We start from the raw sequence: 12,743 nt of genomic DNA, 5'->3' as shown, positions 1-12,743 counted from the left end.
TTAAAACAAAAACTTCAGTTTGAATCCTGCCTTCAGTTAGGCAGCTCAAGTATTTACAGGATTTGAAATTAAAGAATTTAGCTTCCTATCTTTCTTCCCTCACAGAAGAAAACTTTGGGAACAGTTAGTTAACACCAACTTCCACATTCCAATATAGCCTGGAAAAAGATATGATACAACACAAACTAAAAGAAATTAACAGATGACACAGCATCCAGAGGGACTCCACAATTCCCTGCAGCCTTTTTTTTTTTTTTTTTTTTTTTAAAAAAAGCCCACAGCTTTGAAATTGGGTTTCACCTCCAAAATCAGTGATACATCCCTGTGTCATGACATTGGTTTCAGCACCAGGTAAAAGCCCAAATCCTAGTATGGGATTTTAACTCACTGTAGCCATCTGTTTCAAGAGGATTACATGGATTTTTTTAAAGTGCTAGACACATTAAAAATAGCAGAGTCATTTCAAATGCTTTTTCAGCAACCTTGTGTTAAAAATATCACCACCTAAGCTTGAAAGTCAAAGCTACATAACCCTGTAAATTTGCTGTGCCTACTGATGTCCTCTGACATCTTAAAAAAAACCAAAAGCAATACGTAAAACTGGATGTACAAGTAGCAGCCATTTATGAAGATGTTTTTCATGACTAAAGGAAGCATGTATAATCACAAGCTAAGTCTCAGCTATCCTCAGGCTTTCATTTAATAGCATAATTATAATTTCCAAAATAGTACAACTTAAAACACTGTGCTTTTTTTTTTTGACATCTTAATGTTGAAGTTTTCCAAAGAACATTTGTTACCAAATCTAAAAGTCTCATTTTGCTTCATGCATTTACTGCACGCTTTCCAGAACAAGCTGTGTACTCATTTCATGCAGGTAAATAAATGCCTTTTTCCAAGATGTTTTGTTGCTGGGCAACATGAGTATTTCGAATCTTTTACTGCTTAGAAAAAAAACACAGTAGTTTTGGTTCTTTTGCTTCAGATACCTGAAACAGATCTGCTTTCTGTCCGAGCTGGGACTTGCTCTGCATACAGGAGAAAAACTTGCTTCCATCCTACCTCCATAGGCAGAACAAGTAGCTGTGATACAGTGACTACTCAGTCCGTATTCTGATCTATGGATTTTATAATTTTTTTTTTTCTTTTTGACCAAGGAATCTGTACACCTTTTTGTAGGTGAAAAAAGAGACCAAAGGAAAGAAGCATTATCACTCCTATTTGATCAAATACGTTGTTCAGTTATTGGAGATGTATGATGAGCCTCTCATCCTAGCAGTATCACATCTCCCTAACCACAAGCAGGAAGGGCACAAGTGAAGTTATACTTCATTACATGACCCCTAGTTTTGAAAAGTCATGACATACAGCCAACCCTTCTATTTCATAGGAATGGCATCTTCAATTGCCCCTATTCAATGCCATCTTTCTGTTAATACAGATCTGCTTTGCAACTAGGCCAGAGAAGCGGGGAAGACAAGTACTTAGGAGATGCATATAGAAATGTGCCTGTGAATGTAAAAGCTACTCCAAGCCTCCTCCCCCTCCCCATGTATGATTTCACACAGCCTTGGCCTCTGCTTTTGTTTGCCATTAACAAATGTTGGTCACTGTACACACGTTTTGAAAACCATAGCAGCTCTGATTTTGTAACACTGCTTGCAAGTGCATGACAGCACTGGATAACAGCAACAGAAGTCTGAAAACCTCACTTTGTAATATTTTCTCATTATAAGTACTGAAGAATCCGATACCAGCTCTATATTTTTCTTTTATACTAAAACAGCCAAAAAAATATAGGAATTTCCTGTTTAATTTGGTAATTGTAGCATTATGTTTATTTTTTTAAATAACCAATCAAAGAACTTATATGAATGTAAGTTTTAACAGCCTAAAGGTTTGCCTTGTTTTCTATCAGTTCATTCAGTCAAGGCCTTAGAACAAAATGCTGTCTCTGTTCACATCCTCCAGTAATGTTTTTCTTATTATATTATACTTCCATTTCTACTTTGCAACATTATCTGATAGCTGCAGATTTCCACTGCTTTTGCAACCAATATTAGTATTTCGGATGAATTCAATCTCCAAAGATTTTGGCAATGATACAACAGATTAAAGCAACAGCCTTTCACATCTGAAGTTTCCAGTTATGTTTGAAATTAAAGTGAGGTAGGTGGTCTCAGCTTACTTCCACTCCTTGTTCCCCTCATGATTACACTGCAGCTCAGCATCCCCTTCTTTTCCCTCCCTAAATCCTCCACTCCCAAGACAAAAAGCCTGAAATCGAAGCTCAAGAATAAAGGGAGAAATTTCTTGTAACCTAAGGGAAAATAGTTAAGTGTGCATGTACAGTAGTAAGGTATCAGATAGTGCTAGCAATCCTTTATTACCCGAAGCATAAAGTTTCACTTGCCCCACTTAATACATTCAAAAAACCCCAGCTTATTCATTGTCTTAAGTTAACAACATGATTTGGAGATTAAAGAACCTTCCACTCAATTCACTTTTGGAACAATCCCAGTGTGACAGCCAAAGCAAATAAAAGTTGCAGACATCAAATCAGGTAACATTTATTAGGATCTCTAACTGTGCAATGATCATGTGCACATGCAACCTGTGCTGGGGCCGTGTTCTCTGGAATTGGACCATATGATGGGCAAGCACTTATCGACAACTGCTGTGTGCCAGCGCAGGCACCACAACATAAGGCAACATCTGGAGGTGCTGACCCCCCAGTCTGCAGGATATGTGTTGGATTCCACCCCTCCACATTAGCTCTAGAGCCCGACATGCCAGACACCAACTGTCAAAAAAAATACTGCTGCAGCTGGCACCCGGGATACAGAAGATGAAGAAAAGCCACATCTCTGTACAGGGACTGTGAGCTGCCAACACCATAAGGGGAAATAAGGGTCAGATGAGGGTGTTGCACATAGAAAGCATGATAGCATCAAGCTACTATTCAATATCAGACTACTTCCAGGTATGTTAAGTAGCACTTATAGCAAAGGAAAAAAGCAATTTAATTATTACTTCAGAGAGAGTTCATAGCAAACAAAAAGGACACCCAAATGGCATAACCCAAAGTCTACGGAGTAAACACAGCACACAGCTACTAAAGAGGAAAACAGAGATGCTCAATGACAACAGGAGACAGCAAAAAAGCATCTTCAGAAAGCTTTGTTGGTGGTTGTTTTCGTTGGTTTTTTAAAATATTTTTTGTTGGGTTTAGTCACCAGAAAATAAACTAAGTGGAGGTAGAAGGGAAAACACAAAATAATACTCTTGTTTTCACGCTCTGCATGTACAAACTTGAATAACTAAAGAGATTAAGAGTTACAGAAAGTTCCATTAATTCCCCACTCAGGGAATAACTCCTCACACAGAACTTCCACGCCACAGAACATCTTTCTCCAGTTGTCTGGCCTAGAGGTGGATAAAGGAAAGGAAACATTCTGATATCAAAGTTGCTACTACTTTTGGAATTAGGATTTTGCATTGTAGCTGTTTCAGCAATTGCAGTCCCTAGCTTATGCAAAAGATTTCGTTACAGACAAACAGGACCCTTCTTGTTCTGCATATTACTGTCCTCTGTTTCCAGTCTTGCTAATTTGAAGTTAAAACTAATTAGACTGAATGATGTTGTGAGCAAGTAGGTAACTACACTATATATCAAGAGTATGGCTACTTATAACCAAGAAGGCAACTTAAATAAGAAATCTGGTGTTTTGGAAAACAATCGGTAGTGAATTAGTTATTAACAGCAGATACTGAAAGAAGATAAAACCTTCAATTTGATAATGTATCTTAAAAAAATGTAAAATCAAAATACTCTTCTACAATTCCTTGCATCACATTAGACTCTTTACAATTAATTAGAAAGTGAAAGTACAAAAAAAAAAAACACTACATGCATCCCACAGCTAGAGATAACAGTGTTTTCCATTTAGAAATTGTAACTGGGAAGCCTTTTAAAAGGATTATTTCTGGAAATATTAAGAGCGAGGTGCTTACCTATTTCGTCCATTATATTCAGGACTGTACACTCATTTGCACTGCAGACGTCTACTGTGAATCCATAGCATGATCCATATCACCCCATATGCACGACTTCAGTCTCCCATCTTACATTTAAAAAATTCAGGCCAGCAATTATGCAAACCCAGAGTAGAAAGGAGGAGGTGTCATGGAAGGAAAAGGTGCAGCTTCAGAAAGCATCAAAAACACATGCCATCAAAATATCCTTCTGAGGTCAAATCTGACCCGCTCTCACCATTCCTGGCCCAACATCTGATCAAAATGGAGTTTGTCACATCCACAGCATCATGAGATTATATGCAAGGATAGGGAGGGGGGAGAAGTCTGCCGAGCACTTCCCCATGCTCTGCGTCAATAGATTTGGGCTTAGCCTCCGTTAAGCAGCTCAAGCCACCGGTTATTGGTGCTGGCAGCTGTCTACCACACTGCCCCACTTCCTATTTCAAAACACACTGCCTGGGAGAGGGGCCGTGGTCCGTCAGCTCCAACCTGCCTCCAAATAAAACGGAGAAGCAGGACAGTGGAGCCTCCGTGTTTGCCTTGGACAGCCCTTCAATAGTTTGAACTACTCCCCCCTTTTCAAACAGCTTAGTGCAAAGATCAGTTACGGCAATACTAAAAAAACCCAACAGGCATTTCAAGATAAAACACTAAATTGAAATGGGACCTTGGTTTTAGTGAAGGATTTCTGCACATGTACATAAATATATTGTTTTCTTAGGTATGTCCAAATTTTTAGTATTGGGTATACTATTTGGCATTTTAGCATTTCTTGGACATCAAGTAATTCTTGACGTGTTTCTATTGGCTTGATAACAAATGAGCCTTTTCAACAAGCACAGTACAGTCATTAATGTCAACACTTTGCCCAATATTATGGCAAATCAATTACTAGCAGCTTAACAGCAACTGCTATATTATTTCCCCCATCCTCAGAAAAAATGCTAATAGCGCATTCAGTCCAGATTTTAAGAAATACCTGTGCTACAGTGTCATGCTTCCTGTCATGTTTTACCTGGCACTGTAAGATATAAACCACATCTATATAACATGACCAAACATAACTCCCGTCTGAAATGCCCTCATTATAAATTTTGTTACAAAATAATTAAAATTGGATTTGTCACACCAACAAGATCATGCCACCATTAGACCTCCTGTTTCAATACCAACAGCTTATACACACTCTGGTTCTACAGCAATCCACATGTTAAGCCATAACAACCACTGTACTCATGTGCGGCACAAGGCCATCTCCCACCCCTCTGCATGCCGACCAATCCACATGAGCTTAAAAAGGCCCACAGAAGACAAAGCTCTGTCCTGTCACCACTGTCAAACCTGGGCTGCAACATGAAAAGCAGCCTTGTGGCTATTATATGGCCAGGGAGCCTGGGAGAGTGGGATTGAGCATCTGGTCCTACCAGACCCTTCCCATATAACTGTAGCAATGATAACCCCAGGAGCGCTAACACCACTTAACCTCTCACAACTTGTATCTATAGATGAAAATGTTTCTATTCTCTACTCTTTTTAGCATCTCATTTATTAAAATTATTGGTTCTGATGCAAACATTCTCCTTCAGCCCTACAACTGGTACAACTGGGCCCAAATTTTTGCTGGGGGACCTGACTACCCTGTGGTAGAAATAGTAACTAAGGCTCTAGAGCTCTTCCTGTGAAATTGTGAGCCTGAAGCAACTAGGTTTTATGGCATATTAGGGAGCTAGATTGCTAAACACTGTGTAGTTTGAGTTGCAAACTCAAAACAGAGTGTAAGCATTAATTATCTTTGATTATGAATACTAAAGATTAATTATCATTAATTTTGTCATCCTTGCTCAGAAGATGAGCAGGTAACTTGCTCTGCAAGCGGTCCTCTTGAGGTACAGCACGAAGTATGGAAAACACACAAACAAAAACAAAACCAAGCTCATTCAGAACATGTCCTAAAACCAGTGATACTGACTATAAAACAGAATTAAAAACCTAAGAAGAGAACAGGTTAAACTAACCCCCCCACTGCAATGGCTGTAAAAATAAAAACCAGTGTTTGTGTATTCTGATACATTCACATTGCAGTTCAGATGACACAGCCTGAGGAGGTAAAAGCTAGTCTATCACCAACATGTAGGGTAAATTAACTTGCTAATTCACTTTCTAATGCATAGTCCACTGAGCATACAATTACATAAAAAAGGAAAACGAAAACTCACGCAATCAAGTATATTAAGTTTGTATGCATTGTAACATTATACAGAGCTTTTTTTTAAATACTGATAAATACAGATACTTTTTTTTTTAAACCAAACCACATCATTCACCCTTAAACCAGTCACATGCACAGCACTGAGCATATGCCATCCTTCTCTAGCACTGTCAGACAAAAGCTACATTGCCAAAAATAGCTACACAGTGTGCTAGAGCTGCTGCAGAATGCCCTAGATACATTTAGGCCATGAAGACTGAGCAGCTCTGCCTCAAGGAAGGGTTAGGCACTAACCTTCATAATAGGCCAGGGCTGAAAAGAGGGAGGAAGATGAATTTCCATCCTTGAAGTTAATTTTTAATAAACATTATTTAGCTGAATTTGAAAGGGAGTCATCTGAATGCTATTTCCATGCAGAGCTGGAATGCACGTGTATATACACAAAACATAATGGGAAAAGCGTGTATTAAAATACTTGATACAGGCTTTCTACTAAAGGGTCAGGTAAAGAAAAAGGTGCTTTAAAAAAACCCCAAACAATAAACATGAAATATTATACAGAGTTGACTTTACAAAAGTACAGTCCCAAACTTTGATAGATGTTTCCCCTGTTCAGTTTCTCAATTGTTTTTTAAATGCGGTTTCTTCCTACTCTTCTCTTTCTGCAAAGATTAGGAAAAGCTAACAGTTGATTTTTTTTCTAGATCAGCTAAAATATTATAAGCTGGAAGAGCTAAAAAAGTAAAAAATCAGCGTGTTAAGTGTTTAGAGGGATCAAAGATTGATCACAGCTCAGCATGCCAGACAGACCCCCTAAAATCCCTCATCAAATTTCAGGCTAATTCACAATTTATCTTTCTGCACCGTCCCAAGACTCCATTCAGTACATTAGAAGGCAGCATCTTGAACCAAAGGAGATGAGTGTTACAGCACTGCAATAACAAACACAAAACACACTTATCCATGATAAAGTAGTAGCAGTAGGTAAAGGTGTAAAATAAACTAACGAGCTAATGACATTCTCATAAACTTCAGACATTTCATTTCAACAGATTTTTTGCTGCACTGGACACTGACGAGCATATGTTTCTCAACAAAATACTGAGTGTGACCAGAGCTAATGCATTTTAATCTCTGCAGTGGAGAGGACAGTGGTCTGTCTGTCTAATGCTATCCTCCAAGTTACCTCTGAGGTAGAAAGCTCAGTGAGTGAAGAGATCGTTGCCTATATCAACTGACCGAGACAAAATGGATTTCCCCAGATTAGCAGAGGAGGATTGCCCTACACTGGCAGGCAAGGCTTCACCTTTAGCCAGATGAGCAGTAGAAAAACAAAGGCAATCTCCACCCACGCCCTGCACCCCTAACTGGCTTGACTGCAGGTGGGCCTTGTTACATTGCCTGTGAACCACCCAGTAGCATTTAAAAATAAAAGATAAAAAAAAAGAAAATCACACATACTACCAGCTTGTTCTTATTACTCAAGACTACACCTTTCTTTTCTTCCCCTGATATCAATGTGATGGGGACTGCTCTTTAGCTAAGACAGTCTTGCAGTCCCACGTTAAAAGTTCAGTCATCAGCCTTTGAAGTGTAAACATTAGCCTACATCATCACAGTCCTTATAAAATGAGTATCATGATAGCACTACAGTATTGAGTGAGCAAGCTACGGTTACAGCTTGATGCTTAACTTTCTAGACCTATTTCTGTGAAGGTTTAGTACAGAAAGCATTGAACAGAACAGAAAAAGAACAGGAAATTATTAAAGTGGCAGACAAGACTTTGTGCTCCCATCATTCTGCGTTTCTGACAAGGCTGTTGTATGCCTAGGGGATCACATATATAAAAGTAGCTGGCTGTTTCTGCTATAACCTGTCTTCAGAAAAAGGAAGAGGGCTTGGGGAAAAACACAAGTGCAAGAAAACCAAAGAACCCCTGAAAAAAAATCAAGGATATACTCTGCTGCCTATTCTAAGGAGGAAAACTTAAGCAGGTTGGCACTTAATAATATTAAAATTGCCTGAAAAGAGTATAATTTGGTCAGTGATGTCAAACAGCAGTAGAAAAACCGTTTTGGGGGAGATATCATCAGTTATATTCCTTGGACTACCTCTACTTCATTGTGGCTTTGATTAGATTGACCACTGTCAGGGAATGTGACCCTAGATTTGAATATTAAAAGTCAAATCCACTGCTACAACAGTTTTTCCAAGTCTTAACAAAGACTTTCACTCCATCTCCTTTTAAAGGAGTATAAAAGGATCTATGAACAATATCTTAAAAACGTTGTAAATGTAAGAAACTGTTCGTCCATGTGAAGTTTTCATCATATTTCAGTCTACTATACTAAATCAGAAGACACTGATATATACGTATATATATACACATACTATATATAGCTTAGTATTTAGGAACTTGGTCCCTCAGCCTCTGAGTCTATAACACATTTGTGAGAACTGTATAATCCTGTGGAATTAACTGCAAATAGAAGTGTCACTCTTTCCTCTGCGTCTATAAATGTCTCCATAGTAAATTAGCCCATCAGTTATTTAGCATGCACGTACAGATTTATTCAATTTTTTTCCCATTCTTTACATGTCAAAACATAAATGGATATTTTTCACTGCTTCCTTTTTGGTAACCAGGAGGCAATCACATTTATGGGACTGAAAGCTCTCCTGACAAGACACGTGCTTCCACTGTCCTTATGAAATGTCCATTATGAAATGATTCAATGTCCTTATGAAATTCTTTTAGTACATTAACAGAAAAAGGTCTTGAAAATCTGAACAAGTAGTCACTTCCTTCCCCCCCCGCCCCCAGCAGTAATAACACAACCTAAATTTTTTTCTGTAGAAGTCAATATTCACTGTGGCATGGGAATAAGCGGAAGCCAGGGCTCCTTGACTATACTATTGGCTTTGCTCCTGGCCCACTCTGTGAGCTGTCCTTCCTTTTCCCTATTCCCTAAAAAAAAAAAAAGTTTACTTGTTGTTTCTTAACAAAAAAACCAAACCAAAAAAACAAAACACCAAAAAACTTCCTGAATCTTAATAGTGTTTTTTTTGGTTGGCTGGTTTTGGGGTTTTTTTTAACGCTTTGGTAAAAGTCTCCTTTCCCTGTACCATGCAGGCTTGCAACTGCATGCACAGGGCAATGCCCTCACACTCAAGAGCAAACTAGTATATGACCACCAAAGAAAACAATTAAATAACAGCATTGGTACTCTGAGAGCAAACTCTCATGTTGAAAACGCTCCCCAAACTCCAAAGAGCATTTGCTGAAAACAGCCGAGTGCGATGGCTTAAGACCAAAAAGAACAATGTAAAGATCCCTTTTGCCCTTTTTGAAAGTTTAATCACCTCCATGGCTGTCCTGGAACAACCTGCGTAAGGCAAAGTATAGCCAGAAGAGAACAGCAGGGTAATTGGCTGGCAGCTGACAGATACCAGAAGTGCTCCATGGTTCCAGGAAGACGAACAAACAACACATCTTTCTTCAAGTCCTCATAAGCCATTTGACAGGAACGAGGCCTGTATGTGACCCAGGTAGTCCAAGAAGTTTCATTAGATGCTGAAGAAAGGCCTCTGTGCCCAACAATGTGATCCAAATGTGCAGAATAATCTTTTTTTTTTTTTACCCCATAATTACACATTTGATCACACAATTTTAGCAAAGGAACTTTCTTCAACTATGCTGTTATAAGCTTTATGATGCCAGTTTCGTTTCAAGAATTTCTACAGTAAAGTTTATATAATTGTACACATTTGGATTTCAGTTAGGCCTATATCCACAGAATCCATTTTTTTTAAAAAATCAGCTATTTTGATCAATAATATAGTTATGAGGGAATTCACTTGGGCCTGAGGTTTGCTTCCCTCCTACCCAGTGTGCTAGAGGAAGAGAGAACTTAAGAGAGTTATTCCACTCATTTATGTACCTAAGCAATGATGCCTGATACACTCTTCAGTAGGGGGCTCTCAGGAAAGTCACATCTTCCACTGTTGAGCAAAATTAGGCAAGTTTCAGTTACAAGAAGTTAGCATTAAGCTGCGGTGTACATAGGCTTCATTAATAAGAAAGAAAACAGGGGCAGAACCCAGAAGCTTGAAGTGCCATATTTTGCAGTTAAGTAGTGTTAAAAAAAGAAAAATATTTATGTTTATCACCATCATTTTGGAGTTCCTACAAACGCAGGCTACAGCAGCTCAAGATGGTTTCACTAGGATGTTATCACTGGAAGGACATGGGAACTTCAGCTAACAGTTCAGGGGGTAGACCATTTTCCTTAAAAAATGCACACATTTTCCAAAATAATGTTTTAGTGTAGTGTCAAGGTGTTATATGTGTAACTACTGTACAGTATCCTTGGTATGCATGTACCCTTTTGAAACCCTACCCATTCACTTCTGTTACAAGCAAATCTGTATCTAGATGCAACTACACACCTACACATCTTTTCTGCAAGAACTGTCGGGAGTTGTACCTTGCGTGCTGGTGCAGCTTTCCTCCAAGCTATTCCCTTTTCTCCTAGCAAACAAAATGCTGTAGAAAGAACAGTCTCTTCTGCATTTAGCTAAGCTGTATGTTTCACAACACTTTGAGGAAACAGCTCTGAACTGAGGAATCTGGTGAACAGATTTAAAAAACAGAGCCACACTATCAAACACAGCAATTACTAAACAGTGAATAGAGCCTGAACAACCATGCAGCAGTTAAGTATTTGAATCAGTAGCAATAGTAGGTAGCCTCATTACTCCCCAAAGTGTTATTTTAGGCAGTTCATAAGCTGCAGCCAAAGCCTAGTCTTAAAGCAGCAGCCTCATTAGCACAAGTTAAAGTACTTGCCACAAAAAAACCAAACAAACAAACAAAAAAAAAACAGGAAAAAAAAGAAAAAAACAACCCCCCAAAAAGCCTCCCAAGCCTCCAAAGCTAGCCAATAACTTTTGGGACCAGTTCACTATTAAATAATGCAGACTTCAGAGACTACACATGAAAGAATTGAGTATACCACTTCTTTGTGATACTATCTCTAAGGCAAAGACTAACTGCATCAGTCACTTCTAGCTTTTGTGTTTGAAAGTGCTGACTTTATACATACTGGATGACATTCACAATCCATCATTTTAACACTTCTCTCTCTGACTCATGATGCATTGTTTGCAATAAAATAAATGCAGTAGAGTCAAATCCAGTGCCAGGTCCCCACAGCTTAAGCAGTGCAGCAAATTGCTAGTATGGCTGCAAAACAATCTAGATGTTTACTACCAATAGCATAAGAACAAACCCAAGGAATCTGGACCTAGTCCAGCATGGTGTCTCTCCAGTTCTTGTAAATGCAGCTTTGATCTTTGGGAAACTCTGAAGCACAAGAGAAGTCAGAAGAGCTAGCGACACACAAATAGACACTACTGCAAGTAAACAGACAGTGCAATCTTCTAGGAAGCCCAGGTAAGTAACCATTTCAACAAAGAAACTTCAAGTGTGAAAAAGCAAGATTTCAGGAATAAAAAAAATACAGTTAAAGTAGAAATAATTCTTCTTCTTCACAATGCCTTTCTTCCCTCTGCTAGACACTCTTAACCTGTCTTCCCATTAAATCCTATGGACCCCTGTTCTCTGATGAGTAGCAGGCTGGGTACTTCAGGACTGAAGCCCTTTGTTTTTCCATACAAGCAATACCAGGCTGTGCAGAGGCAGCATTGCCTGCATGCCTCAGCCCTGACTGAGGAAAGGGATAACTCAGACCATTTTACAAGTGCCCTGCTCCAAACTCCCTTTCTGCAAGTTGCCTAACAACATAATAATTCCCCACTTTCCAAGAAAGGATTTTTTAGAATTACTCCAGTGCAAAATTATAAAACTTTTCATAGTTCTCCTATTTTGAGATAGGACTGAACGTGACAGCAGGATGTACAGTCCCATCATTAATTTGGAAGATAAACAGATCTGGGATTCAAAGGCTTATGAGAAACTTGTACCAATTTCTTCAAGGCAGCTTCAGGTACTACAGCTATACCTGTCCTTGGAAGCTTTGTCGTTCTTTGAAATGGATACTGTATGGTTATTTCTTTCAAGCAAGAATTAGACCACTAATTGTTTGCTTGCAAAATGCAGTTCAGTTCAATAAAGCCAGAACAGAGCAATAAGTGCTTTCAGTCCATTACCAAGAGAAAAAGGTAAGCGCTCTAAGCCTGGAAACAGGAGGTCAAATTCACTACTTTTTCAATTTACTTTGCTTCAGAAGAATTACAACAGGGACAAAGTTGGCCCAGCCTTTTTAATGGTTTTGTACAAGTCTTATGCATCTTGTTGCCAAACAGATTTCTTTAAAAATCCCCACACATAGAACCTCTTCTTATGACAGACTTAGTTCTGCACTACCCATGAGTTACAGCTACACAGGACAGGATTACAGTTGTGCAAAACATTTCCAGCTCTGAAAAGAGCAAACCATTCAGTTGCAACTATCCCATGCAATACTTTAAATA

The 12,743-nt window shown here is 38.8% G+C and overlaps 1 protein-coding gene across 4 annotated transcripts in view; it reads right to left on the bottom strand.

Moving 5' to 3' along the window:
- MAP7 (microtubule associated protein 7) overlaps window positions 1–12,743 on the bottom strand; it is a 125,398-nt gene that overhangs the window by 83,500 nt on the left and 29,155 nt on the right. Inside the window, exon 1 of one of the 4 annotated variants that reach the window (XM_069787248.1) lies at window positions 4,015–4,323. The exons of the other annotated variants lie outside the window; for them this stretch is intronic. Within the exon in view, the coding sequence (XP_069643349.1) occupies window positions 4,015–4,027 (13 nt within the window). The 5' untranslated portion in view covers window positions 4,028–4,323. Of the gene's footprint in view, window positions 1–4,014; window positions 4,324–12,743 lie in introns of those variants that run through there. 4 annotated transcript variants of the gene reach the window in all.

Source organism: Haliaeetus albicilla, chromosome 7 (assembly GCF_947461875.1).
Source record: "Haliaeetus albicilla chromosome 7, bHalAlb1.1, whole genome shotgun sequence".
In the NCBI taxonomy this organism is placed as follows: Eukaryota; Metazoa; Chordata; class Aves; order Accipitriformes; family Accipitridae; genus Haliaeetus; species Haliaeetus albicilla.
Note: the sequence above shows the minus strand (reverse complement) of the source record. Positions and strands in the feature narration are given on the sequence as shown.